The 17,162-nt window shown below is 43.8% G+C and overlaps 1 protein-coding gene across 2 annotated transcripts in view; it reads left to right on the top strand.

Annotated features, from left to right (window-relative positions):
- noc2l (NOC2-like nucleolar associated transcriptional repressor) overlaps nt 1-17,162 on the top strand; it is a 175,254-nt gene that overhangs the window by 22,757 nt on the left and 135,335 nt on the right. For both annotated transcript variants that reach the window (XM_087980302.1, XM_043676134.2), the window contains exon 5: nt 4,571-4,691. In XM_087980302.1, coding sequence (XP_087836428.1) covers nt 4,571-4,691 — 121 coding nt within the window. The remainder of the gene's footprint in view (nt 1-4,570; nt 4,692-17,162) is intronic.

The raw sequence follows: 17,162 nt of genomic DNA, 5'->3' as shown, positions 1-17,162 counted from the left end.
AGTTGGTTCTATCAGTTAGTTACACTTTTGATCTTGCTGACTCGTTTAGGAACTACACTGCCTGTTATTTGTTCTAAATCGTGTGTGTTGCTGGCTGGACATTTATTGCATGCCTGTAACTGTGAAGCACTGAAGTCGATGTGGTGTATGTTCCATCACACGTACCTGTCTAACTGCAATGGGTCTCCCAAACACTGCTATTTGTTCCTAGTTGCTTTGCATAGAAGCTTCTCATCATCTACATTGTAGATGTATTCATTCTGGTGATTCTCTCCCAGTGTTTGTCCTCCCTTCAGTTTTCCCGAATAACCATGTGATGCTGACATTTTCATCATACCTTCTCGTGGTGCCTCATTCCTCTACGGTGACTGTCATCGAATTAGTGTGGCAGCAGAAGACCATTTGGCCCATTGAGTTCATGCCTGCTCTCTGTAGAGCAACCCAGTTAGTCCCATTCCTCCTGTTGTGGAATTGTAGGTTTAGTTCCCTCAAGTAACCAGGCAAATGCAATGACGGCATTTATTTTGAAAAGACTTGAATGTAAAAGTAGAAATGTACTTCTGAGACTCTATAAGGTTCTGATCAGATGACATTTGGAATCCTGTGTGCAGTTTTGGGCCCCGTATCTCCGGAAGGATGTACTGGGCATGGAGCGGGTCCAGAGGAGGTTTATGAGAATGGTCCCAGGAATGAAAAGCTTTACATATGAGGAACGTTTGAGGACTCTGGGTTTATACTCAATGGAGTTTAGAAGGATGAGGGGGGGAATCTAATTGAAACGTACAGAATACTGAATGGCCTGGACAGAGTAGATGTTGGGAAGATGTTTCCATTGTTGGAAGAGACGAGGACCCAAGGGCACAGCCTTAGAATAAAGGGAAGACCTTTTAGAATGGAGATAAGGAGAAACTTCTCAAGCCAGAGAGTGGTGAATCTATGGAATTCAATGCCACAGAAGGCTGTGGAGGCCGGGTCATTGAATATATTTAAGACAGAGATAGATAGGTTCATGAGTATTAAGGGTTACGGGAAGGATGGGGTTGGGAAACTTATCAGCCGTGATTGAATGCCGGAGCAGAGTCATTGAGCAGAATGGCCTAATTTCTGCTCCAGTCATCCCTACCATGAGGTGAGGGAGAAATCCTTGGTGGTTAGCACTGCTGCCTCACAGCACCAGGGTCCCAAGTAGACTGTCTGTGTGGAGTTTGCACAAGCTCCCCGTGTCTGCGTGGGTTTCCTCCCACAATCCAAAGATGTGTAGGTCAGGTGAATTGGCCATGCTAAATTGCCCATAGTGTTAGGTGCATTAGTCAGAGGGAAATGGGACTGGGTGGGTTACTCTCCAGAGGGTCGGTGTGAACTTGTTGGGCCGAAGGGCCTGTTTCCATACTGTAGGGAATCTTAAAAAAAGTCGGGGAATTGGAGTTGGATTTTAGAGTTGGATATTAGTGTTATCAACTTCCCTCAACCCTGTGTCTCTTACCCAAAGCCTTAAATCTGTGTCCCTTTTGAGCCTGCGCTGTCAGATATTGGAAAGAACCTTTCTTTGTTTACCTCACAGAAACATAGAAAATAGGAACAGCAAATGCTGGGGAATACAGTGGGCCAGTCACCATCCATGGCGAGAGAGCACACTAACGTTTGGAGTCTAGATGACTCTTCACTTGGGCCTGTGCCCGAAACGTCGAATCTCCTGTTCCCTGGATGCTGCCTGACCTGCTGTGCTGTTCCAGCAATAAAGTTTCGACTGTTCACTTGGAGCTGGAGCTGAAACGTTAGCTTGCTCTCTGTCCATGGGGACTGTCTGACCTCCTGTTATCTCCAGCATTTGTTGTTTTCAGTACAGATTCCAGCATCCGCAGCAATTTGCTCCGACGTTGGCAATCAACAGCTAGAGATAAATCAATGAGGTGGGCTCTCATAGTCAGTAACGTCGGTTGATGTCAGCTGACGTTAGCCTGATACAGAGCGCAGTAATTGAAGAAAAATCATGTTTGTCAGAGCATCCAGTCCCCGTGGAGGTTGGAGTCTGAAACAAAGTGCCTTACCTGGATTTCAAACTCTCTTTTTCTTTCTTTTTAAATTATGTGAAATAATTTATAACATTGTTCCAAACTGTTCGAGTGTTTCAAATCGAAGAACAAAATGTTCTTGAAGCGTGGCTGTTAACACAGAGATTTAACTGTAAATTGCAAAACGTGACCTGAACTCGATCTGCGCCGATCCGAGTTTGATTCATTTTTCTTTTTCCCCAATAATTTCTTCTGGGCTTTGACGTGAGGTGCACTTTCTCAGAGGGTGGGAGTGCCTCAGCCAGGAGACCCCTCTTCAGGTACAAGTCAGAGAGCATTTGAATTATTGGATTCTGCTTTCGTAAACAATGCTGCAGCTGAGCTTAGCTTCTTTTCCGGTGATTGCCACTTTGTAAATATCTATCCCGAAAGGGTCACTGCACGGCTGCCGGGTTTGAAAAGCCCCCAGTTGTCCTCCCTTTCAACTCCTGTCCTTGCTTGAGGGAAGGTGCAGCACTCCTGTTAACTGAGTAAGATCTGTTAACGTGAGGCAGAATAGAAATGGACCAAAATGCCTTCCTACACACATCGCAACCTGGGGAGGCAATGGCCTAGTGATTTTCTTGCTGAACGGTTAATCCAGAGGTAATGATCCGGGGACCCAGGTTTAGATCCCACCTCGGCAGATGGTAGAATGTGATTTGAATAAAAATCAGGAATGAAGCGTCTAACAATGGCCATGAAACTATTGCCAATTTTTGAAAAAACCTATCTGGTTTGCTAATGTCCTTTAGGGGAACAAACTCCTGTCCTCTCCTGGTCTGGCCTCCATGCCACTCCAGACCTTCAGCATTGAGGTTGACTCTTAACTGCCCTCTGAGTAATTAGGGATGGTCAATCAATCTTTCCCAGCCAGCAATGTCCTCATCCTGTGAATGAATAGTCAAAAAATAAATAAAAATGGGGTGTTGACCAATTGGAGGGGTTTTGTAATTGGGGGTGCTATTTGTCCCGATCAGATTCTCAGATGACACTGTGGTGCCTTGGTTCAGGACTTTAAATTCTCACCCCCTCTGGAATATTGTGGGCACTTTGGGTCTCCGTGTTCAAAACCAGACTTGCGTGTATTGGAGACAGTACAAAGAGGACTGATTCATTTGGAATGAACGTCCTGAGGAAGTGGTGGATGGCGTTACAGTGACAGCATTTACAAGATTTTTGGATAGATACATGACTAAGAAAGGTTTGGAGGGAAAGAGGCCAGGCCACAGGCAGGTGGGACAATGTTTAGTTTGGGAACATGGTCAGCATGGAGTGGTTGGACCAAATGGCCTGTTTCTGTGCTGTATGATCCCTTGGATGGTGGGGTGGCGTTCTGCTATCATGAGGGGTTGCGGAAATTGGGCAATATTCCCTGGTGTTCAGACAAACGAGAGATGGCCTTGGAATGTGCAAAATTCTGAAAGGGCCCCTTGGGGCAGATACAGGTAGACCCCACTTTTTGAAAGTTTGCTTTACGTTACTTTGCTTATATGAAAGACCCATATTAGTACCTGCTTTTGCGAGTCAAGAGAGGAGTTTAGCTTTTACAGGAAACTGTGAAGTTTTTCCCATTTACGTTAATGTTTCTTCGCTCTACGCCATTTTGGCTTCCGAAAGGGTTTCATCGCAACGCTCTACAGTAGGGGATACTTGTCCCAAGAGGTTGCTTTTCCTGAGCTGGAGAATCTGGCACAAGGGGCACAATTTCAGGATATGTAGGGAGCAACAATCATTTGGGGCTGGTATGTGGCCATTCTATCTTTGAATATATTTAGGGCAAAGATGGACCAATCTTTGATCTTTCAGGAAATCGAGGGAGCACGTGGAGTTGAAACCCAAAATCATATTGGACAGAGAAGAAAGTTTCATGGGCCAAGTGGCTCTGATTCCAAAGCACAGGAAATGTTTCGCTGATGTTATGTCTACAATAAATTGTCTGAAAGTCACATAATAACATTGTGAGTGCTTTTAAAGTGAGTCATGGAAAAAGTGAGCTTTAATTGCACGTTTGTTTGGAATGTTGCCTCTTTACAAGGCAATGGCAGGGACGTTGATAGCCCAGATTCTTGTTGGTGTGTGCTGACACACCAATGTTTATCATCTGCCCTTAAACAGCAAGCTAGGACTGGACACATGTCACCTGAAACTGGAGCTTTACCTGTTGACGTCAAGTAAAGTGGACATTTTACATAAAGTAACCAACAACTGTGAAAGCTCAAATTCTGAAACAGACACAAAAATTGCTGGAGAAGCTTAGCAGGTCTGGCAGCATCTGTGGAGAGAGGAGCAGAGTTAACGTTTCAATTCCAATGACCCATCTTCAGTGTTGAAGAATGGTCACTAGACCTGAAACATTAACTCTGCTTTCTCTCCGCAGATGCTGCCAGACCTGCTAAGCTTCTCCAGCAATTTCTGTTTTGTGGTCGCTTTACGTCCTTGATTGCGGTGTGACCACCGACACTGGTTTAGTGTGCGTTTCTGTGTTGTGACAATGTCCCACGTCTCTCTGATTGCAGGACAAGTTGACCTTCAAGCTGTTCCATGACATTGTGATGGCATTTAAAGCTGCTGTTTCTACCACAAAAGGAGGGGATGCAAGTGGGGATCCCGGAAAATACAAAGTTGAAGACAGTTTGGGTGAGTCTGTCAAGAATCTGAATAATGTAGCCCATTAATGGAGTGAACATGCACACCAAACATCTAAGCGAGTGGATGTGAGATGAAAGGTTTTCCGCAAATAAGCATATCTTTATTAATTGCTTGCAAATTATTTTGGAGTTCTAAATGAATTTAGAGCTCCATTGACTGAATAGATGAATGTGTGCATTGGCTTAAAAGCTAAAATGATGGGTACAGCTGGGTTTGGAATGCAAATACCATTGTGTTTATTGCAGCAATAAATCAAAGTGTGGATTCCATCAACAAATAAGAGGCATAGATAGAGTTGATAGCCAGAAACTTTTTCCCAGGGCAGAAATTGTTAACACGAGGGGTCATAGTTTTAAGCTGTTTGGCGGAAAGTATAGAGGGGATGTCAGAGGTGGGTTCTTTACGCAGAGAGTTGTGAGAGCATGGAATGCGTTGCCAGCAGCAGTTGTGGAAGCGAGGTCATCGGGGATATTTAAGAGACTGCTGGACATGCATATGGTCACAGAAATGTGAGGGTTTGTACATTAGGTTTACCTTACATGAGGATCAATGGTCGGCACAACACAGTGGGCTGAAGGGCCTGTTCTGTGCTGTACTGTTCTATGTTCTATGTTCTCTCTCCAGCTAATGTGTGTTTTTTTTCCCTCCAGAGGATATCTTTACCCAATACAGCAATGTTTATGTTATCCCTGGTGACAGAAGAATAGCTGTCAATCACATGGTATTGAAGAAACTAACAGAACAGTTTATTATTTATAAATAAACCTTAGATTCACAATCAGTCTCTGGGCTAGCATTAGACTGTTCAATGGCAAAGTAGCCATGTTTCAAGTGGCCTGATTTAAGATGGAGTCTGAGATCTTTAACCCCTGAGGTCATAAGCTACCATGCAATGTTTATATTGTGAGCTTATCTCTTAAAGGTGTACTGACATCATAACTGAGAGGTCATGTTGGAGCTGTACAGAACTTTGGTTAGGTCACAGATGGAGTGCTGTGTGCAGTTCTGGTCGCCACCCTGTAGGACAGATTTGATTGCACCAGGGAGGGTGCAGAGGGGATTCCCCAGAATGTTAGAAAATGACGAACTGCAGCAGCTGGAGATCTGACACACAAGCAGCAATTGCTGGAGAAAGCTAGCAGGTCTGGCAGCATCTCTGGCAAGAAAGCAGAGTTATCATTTCGAATCTGGTGACTGTTCACCAGCACATTGCCTGGGATGGAGCATTTCAGTGAGGAAGAGAGGCTGGATAAGCTTGGATTGTTTTCTTTGGTATGGAGAAGGTTGAGGGGGACCTAATAGAGCTGGATAAGATTGAGGGGCAAAGATATGGTGGATAGAAAGCAGCTTGTTCCCCTTGGTTCTCAGATCAGTAACAAGGGGGCAGAATTCTAAAGTGAAAGGCAGGAGATTCACAAGATGTTTGAGGAAAATCCCTTTCACTCGGAGGGTGTTGAGGGCCTAGAATGCACTGCATGGGAGGGTAGATGAAGCTGCAAACCTCACTACCTTTTAAAACTGCTTGGATGGCCACTCAAAGTGACATAACCTTGGAGTCAATGGGCCTGGTGCGAGAAAGTGCCTGTTGTAATATATTTTCGGTCAATTTCATCCAGTTATGGTCAACGTTAATGGTGTTTTCTATATGGAGACGGATGTATTGGATTGTGGATACCCCTGTGTATCTAGATTGGTTTGTGCTGGAATTGGGCTTCATGCTGCAGCTCCTCAATTGCTGCACGAACACAGTGATTTATGCCGTGACCCAGATTAAGACAGCAGCTGAAGAATGTGCTGAAATATCCCTTTACCCAAATTCATCAATCAATCCAATTCACTCATTAATCAATTCATGTGGGATTTTCACATTTCTGTTCAGTGTTTCAGCGATGAAGCAGCCTCTCGCTATGGGAACAGACTGAGGGTAGCATTGGTTTGTCTGACCTTATCCCACTAAGTACAAGCCTGATGGGCTGAAAGGCCTCTTCTGTACTGTATCGCTCTATGAGGCAGAACAACCAGTCACTTTGATTTATTTGTTTTTATCAAGTAACTCTCTGCTATTTTACAAGAGGTGTTCTAAGCTTAAAATGAAGTTTGACCCTGTATCAAGATAATGGAGGGAGCATTCTGTTCCTTTCTCAAGGGTAGTAGTGCTTCTGTAGCAGCGACACTAGCATCTCATTCTTATAAAAGACCCAAAGAGGTGCTGTGTTATGGGTTTGTTTATTTCCTATCAGCTCCTTTTTCATTGTAATTTTGCTCTGAGCTGCTTGATGTATCATTTCTGCCTTTTCCACTCAGTGTGAGAAGAGAGGGCCTCCTTTTTGAGATTGGGTTGTGCTGAGAATCCAGTCCTGTAAGTACCACAGAATTTAACAGTCTCCTAAATCTGACTCAGCATGCCTGCTCCATCTTATTTTTAAGGTGACTAACTTAGGCAAGAAGTAACGCCTCAGCTTATTTCAGAGCTGTTCAGCAATGTTCAGCTTCTGGCACTGATCTGAAATCCCACTTCTGGAAACTCATGAGGTCTCTACTCTATTTTGGAGACGGTGTTCGAACATGCATCATGCTGCACTTTTTGGAAAAACACCAGATGATGTAATTAACGCCTGATGCTGAAAATATTAGTTAAGTGTTGACATGGATTGGACTCTGAGTGTCACAGGTTATTCCAAGCTCCACTTTCCATTCATGTACTTGTATCTAGGAGAGAGTGAGGCCTGCAGATGCTGGAGAGTCCAAGTCGAAAAGGGTGGCTTTGGCAAAACACAGCAGGTCAGGCAGCATTCGGGGAGCATGAGAGTCAGCGTTTCAGGTATAAGCTCTTCATCATCCACATTCCTGATGAAACATCGACTCTCCTGTTCCTCGGATGCTGGCAATCTGAAGCACAAACAGAAATTGCTGGAGAAGCTCAGCAGGTCTGGCAGCATCTATGAGGGGGAGAAAGCAGAGTTAATGTTTCCAGTCTGGTGCCTCTTTGTCAGAAACATTAATTCTGCCTTCTCCCCACAGACGTGCCAGACCTGCTGAGTTTCACCAGCCATTTCTGTGGGTATATTCTGTGTTGTTATTAGTCACGGTGCCAGCATAATTACAAATGTGCATCTCTGCAGCTTTCTGTGAAGTAGCTACTGCATTGTTAAGAGCGAATATGTGACAGTCGACTGGGTGTTAGATTATAGGTTTGTAATTAATATTGAGAAGCTTGGCAGCCTTGCTTTGTTTCAAGAGTGTTGGAAAGCTGCTAGAATGCAGCACAGTTCCACTCTGTAAAAACAGTTCTTTTCAGCATGATAATGGTGGGAAAGGGAACTGAACTATAATTAATGCATCAACTTTCACTGAGGTATAATTTTCACATCAGCTGTGCATGTGTCAATGGGCTGAAGTGCAAAGTATCGCAGTGTTGTATTCACAGGTCCCACTGCTACTAGCATGGGGGGAGGCAATGGCTTAGTGGTATTATCGCTGGACTGTTACCCCAGAGACCTAGATAATGTTCTGGGGTAGCAGGATTCCAATCCTGCCACAGCTAATGGTAGAATTTGAATTTAACAAAAAATAATTCTGGAATTAAGGCTCTAAAGATTATCATGAATCCTAGAGAGTTTTGAGAAGATTTGTAGCTCAGGTTGAGGTTTTGGATATAGGTTTGCTCGCTGAACTGAAAGGTTCATTTCCAGACATTCCGTTACCTTACTAGATAACATGCAAAGTAATGCTGAAAATTCCTGCTTTCTATTTATATGTTTGGGTTTCTTTGGGTTGGTGATGTTATTTCCTGTGGTGAAGTCACTTCCTGTTCCTTTTCTCAGGGGGTGGTAGATGGGGTCTAACTCGATATGTTTGTTGATAGAGTTCCAGTTGGAATGCCATGCTTCTAGGAGTCCTCGTGCGTGTCTTTGTTTGGCTTGTCCTAGGATGGATATATTGTCCCAGTCGAAGTGGTGTCCTTCCTCATCTGTATGTGAGGATACTAGTGAGAGGGTCATGTCTTCTAAATCAAAGAGACTATATTGAAAAAGCAAACGCACTACTTACAGATACCAACACTTACCAACAAGCAGCGACAGACCCGACCCCACAACTAGAGAACCGAATCACAGCCCTTCTCAAAAAACTTCAGAAATCTGGACAAATAAATAAGACCGACTTCCAAAAAATGAAACCAGACGGATCCAACACACTACACATCTACGGATTACCCAAAATTCACAAACTAGGAGCCCCCCCCCCCCTCACCAGAGCCATAGTCTGAAATGTCTGCAACACAAATTCCCGGCTCGGTGAACAGAACCACAACAACGAGCACCCAAGCTACAAATCTTCTCACAAACTTTGAAGACCCATAGTCTCACTACCGGGAACACCAACTTAGCGATTGGCCAAGGAGCTACGCCAAAAACTAAAACGCTGAGTAGAAGACTCCCGCCACTCCATCCACCCCACCCAAGAATTCCTGAAGACCATCAAAGATAGGAGAGGATGAAATAATGGTCTCCTTTGATGTAACAGTCCTGTTTACTTCAATCAACATTATCCTGGCCGAGGAAACACTGACTACACTATTAGAAGACCCAAAGACACATACACCAAACACCACTAACTTTATCAACAAGGAGAATATCATGAAGCTGGTGGACTTAAGCCTTACCACCCACTTCACCTTCAACAACAAAACCTAAAGACAAACCAACGGAACACCCATGGGATCTCCGATATCAGGGTTCTTAGCAGAGGCAGTAATGCAGAGACTCGAACAAACAGCTCTGCCAACCATCCAACCCAAACTTGGGTCCGCCACATGGATGACACCTTTGTCATCACGAAACGAAGCAAGTTAGAGGAAACCTTCAAGACCATCAATAATACCCTTACTGGCATAAAATTCACTAAAGAGGAGGAAAACAACAACAAACTGTCATTCCTAGGTGTCACAGTGGAGCGAACAGCCAATGGGGAACTTCAAACCAGCGTCTACAGGAAAATAACACATACCGACCAAATATTGAACTACAGAAGCAATCATCCCAACATCCACAAATGAAGCTGCATCAAAACATTATTTCAATGAGCCAACACACACTGCAGCACAGAGGAACTATGCAGAGCAGAGGAAAATCACCTACACCGTGTATTCAAAAAGAACGGATACCCAATGAACACAGTCCGCCGATTTCTCAGCAACAAACCCAAACAAGCAGACAAAATACGACCAGAAACCCTAGCCACTCTCCCCTACATCAAAGACTTCTTGGAAATGACTGCCAGACTACTCAGACCCCTTGGAGAAAGTGAGGACTCCATTCCTGAAGAAGGGCTCATGCCCGAAACGTCGATTCTCCTGCTCCTTCGATGCTGCCTGACCTGCGCTTTTCCAGCAACACATTTTCTACTCCGACCCCTTGGCATCATGGTAGCGCACAAACCCACCAACACACTAAAACAGCTGCTAATGAACTTGAATGTCTTATAGGGTCTATGAGCAAAACTAACGTCATTTACAAAAGACCGTGCAAGGACTGTGACAAACAGACAGAAAACTAGCCACCAGAATACATGAACGCCAGCTAGCCCCAAAAAGACATGCCCCTCTCTCACTAGTATCCTTACATACGATGAGGAAGGACACCACTTTGATTGGGACAACACATCCATCCTAGGACAAGCCAAACAGAGACACACTCAAGAATTCCTAGAAGCATGGCATTCTAACCAGAACTCTATCAACAAACACATCAAGTTAGACCCCATCTACCATACCCTGAGAAAAGGAACAGAAAGTGACTTCACCACAGGAAATGACATCATCAACCCAAAGAAACCCAAACATATAAATAGAAAGCAAGAATTTTCAGCATTGCTTCGCCTGAGATCCACTGAAGATGTTACCTAGTAAGGTAACGAAACGTCTGGAAATAAACCTTTCAGCTCAGCGAGCAAACCGACATCCAAGATCATGAATCCATTCTCAAGTATTGGGAAAAGCCCATCTGGTTCACTCATGTCCTTTAGGGAAGGAAACGGCCATCCTTACCTGGTCTGGCCCACATGTGACTCCAGACCCACAGCAATGTGGTTGACTCTTAACTGCCCTTTGGGCAATTAGGGATGGGCAATAAATGTTAGCCTAGCTCATCCTGTGAATTAATAAACAAAAACAAAAGAAGTGTTACCATCTGGTTACCAATCTCTAGTGTGGTTCACTGCCCCCAATCCTCCATTCGGTTTTGTTGAGCAGATTGTCAGTGGTGGCAGATAAACGACGTGAGAGAGCCTCAGCAATTTACTGTATGACGCCAATCAGCACAATTAACATGAACTTGTTTGGCATAATGAAAAGTACCAGAAGTCCAGTATGTCACATCTGTCAGCTTTGGCCGCTCGAGCAACAATAACTGTTTCTCCATCCGCATATCCTGAGACAGTGTCAGACTGGAGGAAGGTCAATACAGTTCAACGTTACTGGTGGTTCAGTGGTTAGCACTGCTGCCTCACAGTACCAAGGACCCAGGGTGACTGGCTGGCTGCCTGACTGACTGTCTGTCTGTGTGGTGTTTGCACGCTCTCCCCGTATCTGCGTGGGTTTCCATTGGGTGTTGTGGTTTCTTCCACCATTCAGTAAGCTCAAGCTGCTGTCTCACCCGCCCAACCCCACCCTTTAATCCTCAACTCCCTATTTATTGAAAATCGATCTAACTCAGCCTTGTCTATAGAGTCATAGAGATGTACAGCACAGAAATGCCCATATCCTTCCAAACCCTTCCTATTCATATATCCATCCAGATGTCTTTTAAATGTTGCAATTGTACCAGCCTCCACCACTTCCTCTGGCAGCTCATTCCAGACACACACAACTGTCCATGTGAAAAAGTTGCCCCTCAAGTCTCTTTTATATCTTTCCCCTCTCACCTTAAACCTATGCCCTCTACTCTGGACTCCCCCACTCCAGTCTTGTCTTGTCTACTTACCCTACTCTTGCCCCTCATGATTTTATAAACCTCTAAGGTTACCCCTCAGCCTCCAATGCTCCAGGGAAAATAGCCCCAGCCTATTCAGCCTCTCCCTCTAGCTCAAGTCCTCTAACCCTGGCAACATCCTTGTAAATCTTTTCTGAACCATTTCAAGTTTCACAACATCCTTCCGATAGGAGAATTGCACACAATTTTCCAAAAGCAGCCTAACCAATGTCCTGTACAGCCGCAACATGACCTCCCAACTCCTGTACTCAATACTCTGCCCAATAAAGGAAAGCATACCAAACACCGCCTTCACTATCCTATCTACCTGCGACTCCATTTTCAAGGAGCTCTGAACCTGTACTCCAAGGTCTCTTTGTTCAGCAACACTCCCCAGGACCTTATCGTTAAGTGTATAAGTCCTGCTAAGATTTGTTTTCCCAAAATGCAACACCTCGCATTTATCCGAATTAAACTCCATTTGCCACTTCTCCGCCTATCTGATCAAGGTCCCATTGTACTCTGAGCTATATGTTTAGTGATCCAGCCACCACAACCGACTGAGGAAGAACATTCCACTCTTAACTATCCTCAGAGATCAGAATGATTCTCATCATTCTCTGTTTTAAAATTCTTAAATTTTATCCCTTTGGTTTAATCTCTCCCACAAGAGGAAACATCATCTGGGGGATCCACTTTATCTGGTCCTGTCAAACTCTTGCACATTTCAATAGATCAATTTTCCCTCTCCCACACTCCAATAGGTATTGGCCCAACCTGTCCATCTTCATAAGGTAAAGCCCTTGAGCCCAGGAAAATGTCTGGTGAACCCTTGAAAAGGGGCTCACTTTAGAGATGGATCGAGCATCTGCAGAACGCATTCCATCATCAGACATCAGTGACGGTGCAGGCAGTGTCTGGGTGGTGACCTGGTTCTGTTCTGGAGTCTGTTTGCAAGTTGATTTCTACACAAGTCAGCATGCAACAGGATGCAAGTGGCCATTTGTAAGAGCAGGGAATGTTAGTTTGTCAGCTCTCACACCCCTGTGTGGGATCACGTTTGTTAGTACCAATGTTTGTAAATGGGTTTTTGGAAATTGAGGACCCGCTGTATTCGGAAGACGAATGGAAACATTCTGTTTCATGTCAGTGTCATCAATGTTCCAGTCATCGACAAGGAAATCTCAGGGCTTGGTTTTTTTTTGCATTTCTCTCTCTGTGAAGTCAAGCTATTTCACAAAACGGTCATTGGTCTGTGCTGTGAGCTCAGTTAAACTGCACAATTCGATTTAAAAAAAAAAATCGTTAGCAAATTGCAGACACTGATGTTGAAGTGCTGTGAACTTTCTTGTGGATATCAGTATGTCCCCCAGCTCCATTTCCAGGATTGATAAAACTCTTTAGATATCTGGCCTCCACTCAAAAATCATTACAGCTGGTGAATCAAATATTACCTTTGTCTGTGGTTCTTTCCCCTGGAGTCAGCCATTTATTATTTTTGCCGTTTTGTATTTTGGCTGTATTGATCAGTCCAGAGGAAGGTTTGTGCAGGATTTTGGGCTGGATTTGGAGAGCGCACCGCTTGACCAATTCTTCAGTACATGTACCGCTTCAATAACGCGATGGTTGCATGTTGTAGAAGAATCACGCTATAGAAACAGTGCTTGAAGGGCTAGCAGAGTAATCGCGTTACAGCCAACACATGTTTGCGCTTTAGAAACAGCATCCCCTATTCATCAATCGCGTTACAGTGAATACACGTTAACCAAACGCACGTTATGGCAGAATGACCTGTAGTTTGCAGGGTCTAGGCAGTGAGGCTTTGCACGGTTTTATTTTCAGTACAACCTACATCACGACAATGACTACACTCCAAAAGTACTCGATTTGATATAAAACACCTCAGTACTTCACAAGGCTATGAAAGGCGCCACGCAAATGCAAAATTTTGTTCCCCTCCTGAAATGTGCGAATTCTAGGTTCCAGGAAAGCGTAGGAGTTAAATAACAAAAACATTCAAAGACAATAATTCAGGCAAAGAAATGAGAAAGGGCACTGTCTGACACATTGACAAAAGTTCAGTCCTGATGAATGGCTTTTGCCCGAAACGTCGTTTTTCCTGCTTTTCGGATGCTGCCTGACCGGCTGTACTTTGCCAGCACCGCTCTAATCTAGACACCGTCTGAGACGTAGTTTGCCATAAACGTGGGTAGGGCTGGGCTGTTAATTCAGAGACCCAGGCAATGTTCAGGGGATCTGGGTTGGTATCCTGCCACGGCAGATGATGGAATTTGACTTCAACAAAGCCTGGAGTTAAGAGTCTAATGGTGATCATGAGCCCATGGTCAGGAAAAACCCACCAGACTAATGTCCTCTTTTCTGGAAAAAAGAGAATTTCTTTTTATTCACACGTGGGGTGTGGACATAGTTCGAAGGAAGGAAGTCTGCCACCCTTACCTGGTCTGGCCTACATGTGACTCCAGACCCACAGCAATGCGGTTGGCTCTTAACTGCTGTCTGGGCAATTAAGGATGGGTTATAAATGCTGGCCTGCCCATTGTGGGCTGTAAATTATTCTGAGTATGGGGCCTTTCTGGCACAATGGTAATGTCCCTATCTTTGGAGCAGGAGGTCTGGGTTTAAGTCCCACCTACTCCAGTCATTGAACAGATTGCTTCATATTTAACTTACAAAGAGCGTTCCCTGTCACATTTGGAAACCTGAGTGTTATTTTCTCAAGGTATATCATTCATTGTGCTGGCCAGCAATGGTAGGCATGGGGCGAATATCCCACTGCCCTTCAACAGATCGGAATGCATTCTCTGCAAGGTTTGTGAAGGTTTGTAGCTCAGGTTGAGGTTTAGGGTGTAGCTTTGCTCGCTGAGCTGTAGGTTTGATATCCAGACGTTTCATTACCTGGCCAGGTAACATCATCAGTGGCGACCCCCAAGTGAATGTTGTCTCCTGCTTTCTATTTATAGGCTTGTCCTGGATGGGATCCCTGGGGTTTGTGGTGATGTCACTTCCTGTTCGTTTTCTGAGGGGTTGAGAGATGGTATCTAGATCTATGTGTTTGTTTATGGCGTTGTGGTTTTCTCTTTCAAACGCTGGCAGGTGGTGTTGAAGGGTGCTGGCTAATTTGGGGTGGGGGTAAGGTGAAGAGACCAACAATAGGGTCACTCCATCGGTTGAGTTGCCTCCCTGGGTTGGGATGGATTTATCTCCAGTTGGGTAGCCTGGTCTGTCTGTCTCGATACAGCAAGTGTACACTCACCATATTATTAAGTTGTTCAGTTAATTTAAAGGTTATTACAGATTTGGTGTTAAGCACTTTGCATTGCATTTTATAGTGGTTTAATTTAAACTGACGCCCATTAAATCTATATATAACTTGCAAAGTGAAATTTGACCTGGCCCCTGAAGACTAAAGACAGGGAGAAGTAGTTTGTACATTGCTCTCCTTTCCAATCAATGTGGAAAAGGAGCTGAATATCAATATCTAATTATGCCTGTAAAATTGATACACATTCAACACAACAGACATGGGTTCTTATCCAATGCCTCTAACCTCGATGCTTTATTGAGGTCAATGCAGACTGGTTTACAGTTCCATCTTATTGCTAGCATTGAATTTAAGCCAACTCCCCTTCAATCGATTTTGGCTTGATTTGTAGCAATCGAATAAATCCAAGAACCGAGAGCTCAAAACATTCTTGAGGTCACGTGGCCAAGAGCTGTGGGATTTACAGGAAGTGTAGTTGCGTTGGCTTTTCGCAAGGCAGCCATTGCATTCACACATTTACAACACGACATTTGTCCAGTTAGAAGGTTCAATAAAACACCTACTCCCAACTGCTCCGTGCCACCATTTACTACTTACTCATATTTAATCCTGGATGGTCCACGTTGACTGTAATTCAGAACATTTTCTTCTCCTTATGACTTGCTCATCTTTATTTCCAGTTTTCTTCCTGTTTCTCATTTTTATTTTAGACAGTTCAGCCCCTCTTAGAGCTACAGAGTGTTCATCACGCAGTGAGGTCATTTGGCTGTGCGTGCTGCAGTGGTCTATTGCTAATCCCACAACCATTTCCAGCATCTTTAAATGTTTGCCTACATTTCTCTTAAATCTCTCTCATCCGCTCTGCCCAGGAGAAAAATGTGACTTTTTAGGTTGTTTTAAACCGAGGTTGGAAGAGTGGGAGAAACCGAGTCTATGGCTAAGGTTCCAATAAGCATTACCATTCAGTTCTCATCTGTCTGTCCAGCATTGATTTATCCACTTGATGAATGTTTCAACCCACTGGACTCAAGACACGCCACCTGCAAAAAATCATGGCCTACCTTGACTTCGGTTATGCGTCAGGCTCCTTGATTGTTGGACTTTACCCAGCTATTCTCTGCTTATTACCCAGTGGAAGGTGGCGTCATCATGGGGAGTGCAGTGGCCTACGTGGAAAGCAAAGTCGGAGGAAGCAGATAAGAGTGTGAATGCCAGGATCAGGAAGTATCAACATTCCAAGAACAAATGGGAAGAAATTATATAGATGGATTCAGTGTAAAACTCCCTCACCTCTGCCTCTCTCTCAGTCCAGCTTACTGCACAAGCTTAATGCTTTTTCCCTTTTTTTTTACAATATCCCTCCTGTAGCTTTTCAGACTTGCCAGTTGTGGGCTCATTTTATTGTATTTTGTTTTGATCCCAAAACCAAGTCAGATCGCGGACTGAAATCTGGCTTGATAGATCATGTTTTGTTTGTTTCTGGTTTTAATTGGGTGGTCTCTTGCTGAAATATAAGCGGGCAATGTTGTGAGTTTGTTTTTAACAATAAAAGAGCTTTATTAGGCCAAACAAATCAAGAAAAAATAGAATTAGCTGGACTATTTATTTATAACACACAAAGGGTTTTAAATATACAATGAAATATAATGCCATTCATCTCAAAAACAATTCTTTACCAATTCTCAAAACAGCCCAGTCCGATAGCAAAAAGCACCTTTTTTAGTATTCAGACCAAAAATCCCTTTCTATAACACCTTGATGGTGTTATTTTGGTTTTAACTCCCAGTCTGGATAAGCCAATACCTTCAGGAAGAAGTTGTCATACGCCAGAGTCTAAATATTCTCTGCTTCAAATAATCTCTTCTGGGTTTTATCCAAACACTTCCAGTCTGGGACTATCAAAAACTCTTTACTCTAAGGTAACTGAATGTTAAAAACTCTAACTATATTCTCCATTTCTCAGGAGCAATTCTATGTATGAAAACTTCTGCAGAACTGTTTAAAACTGCAAGTAAAACTGAAAAGGTCTCTCTATCTAAGTTATGAGTGTGTCCGCTTAAATGTTTTAAAAACCCAGGAATTTTTAATATACGGTTGACATACACTTGTTCACCTTTTAGGTTTTCATTTACCTTGGGATGGTTTAAAACCTATCAGGTTCTAATAACTAGCCACCTCTCAAACTGTTTTAAGAATCACCATGGCTAC

This window comes from Chiloscyllium plagiosum, unplaced genomic scaffold (assembly GCF_037043375.1).
Source record: "Chiloscyllium plagiosum isolate Xiang-an unplaced genomic scaffold, Cpla_swu_hap1 HiC_scaffold_37, whole genome shotgun sequence".
Lineage (NCBI taxonomy): Eukaryota > Metazoa > Chordata > Chondrichthyes > Orectolobiformes > Hemiscylliidae > Chiloscyllium > Chiloscyllium plagiosum.
This window is presented reverse-complemented; position numbering and strand designations above follow the sequence as displayed.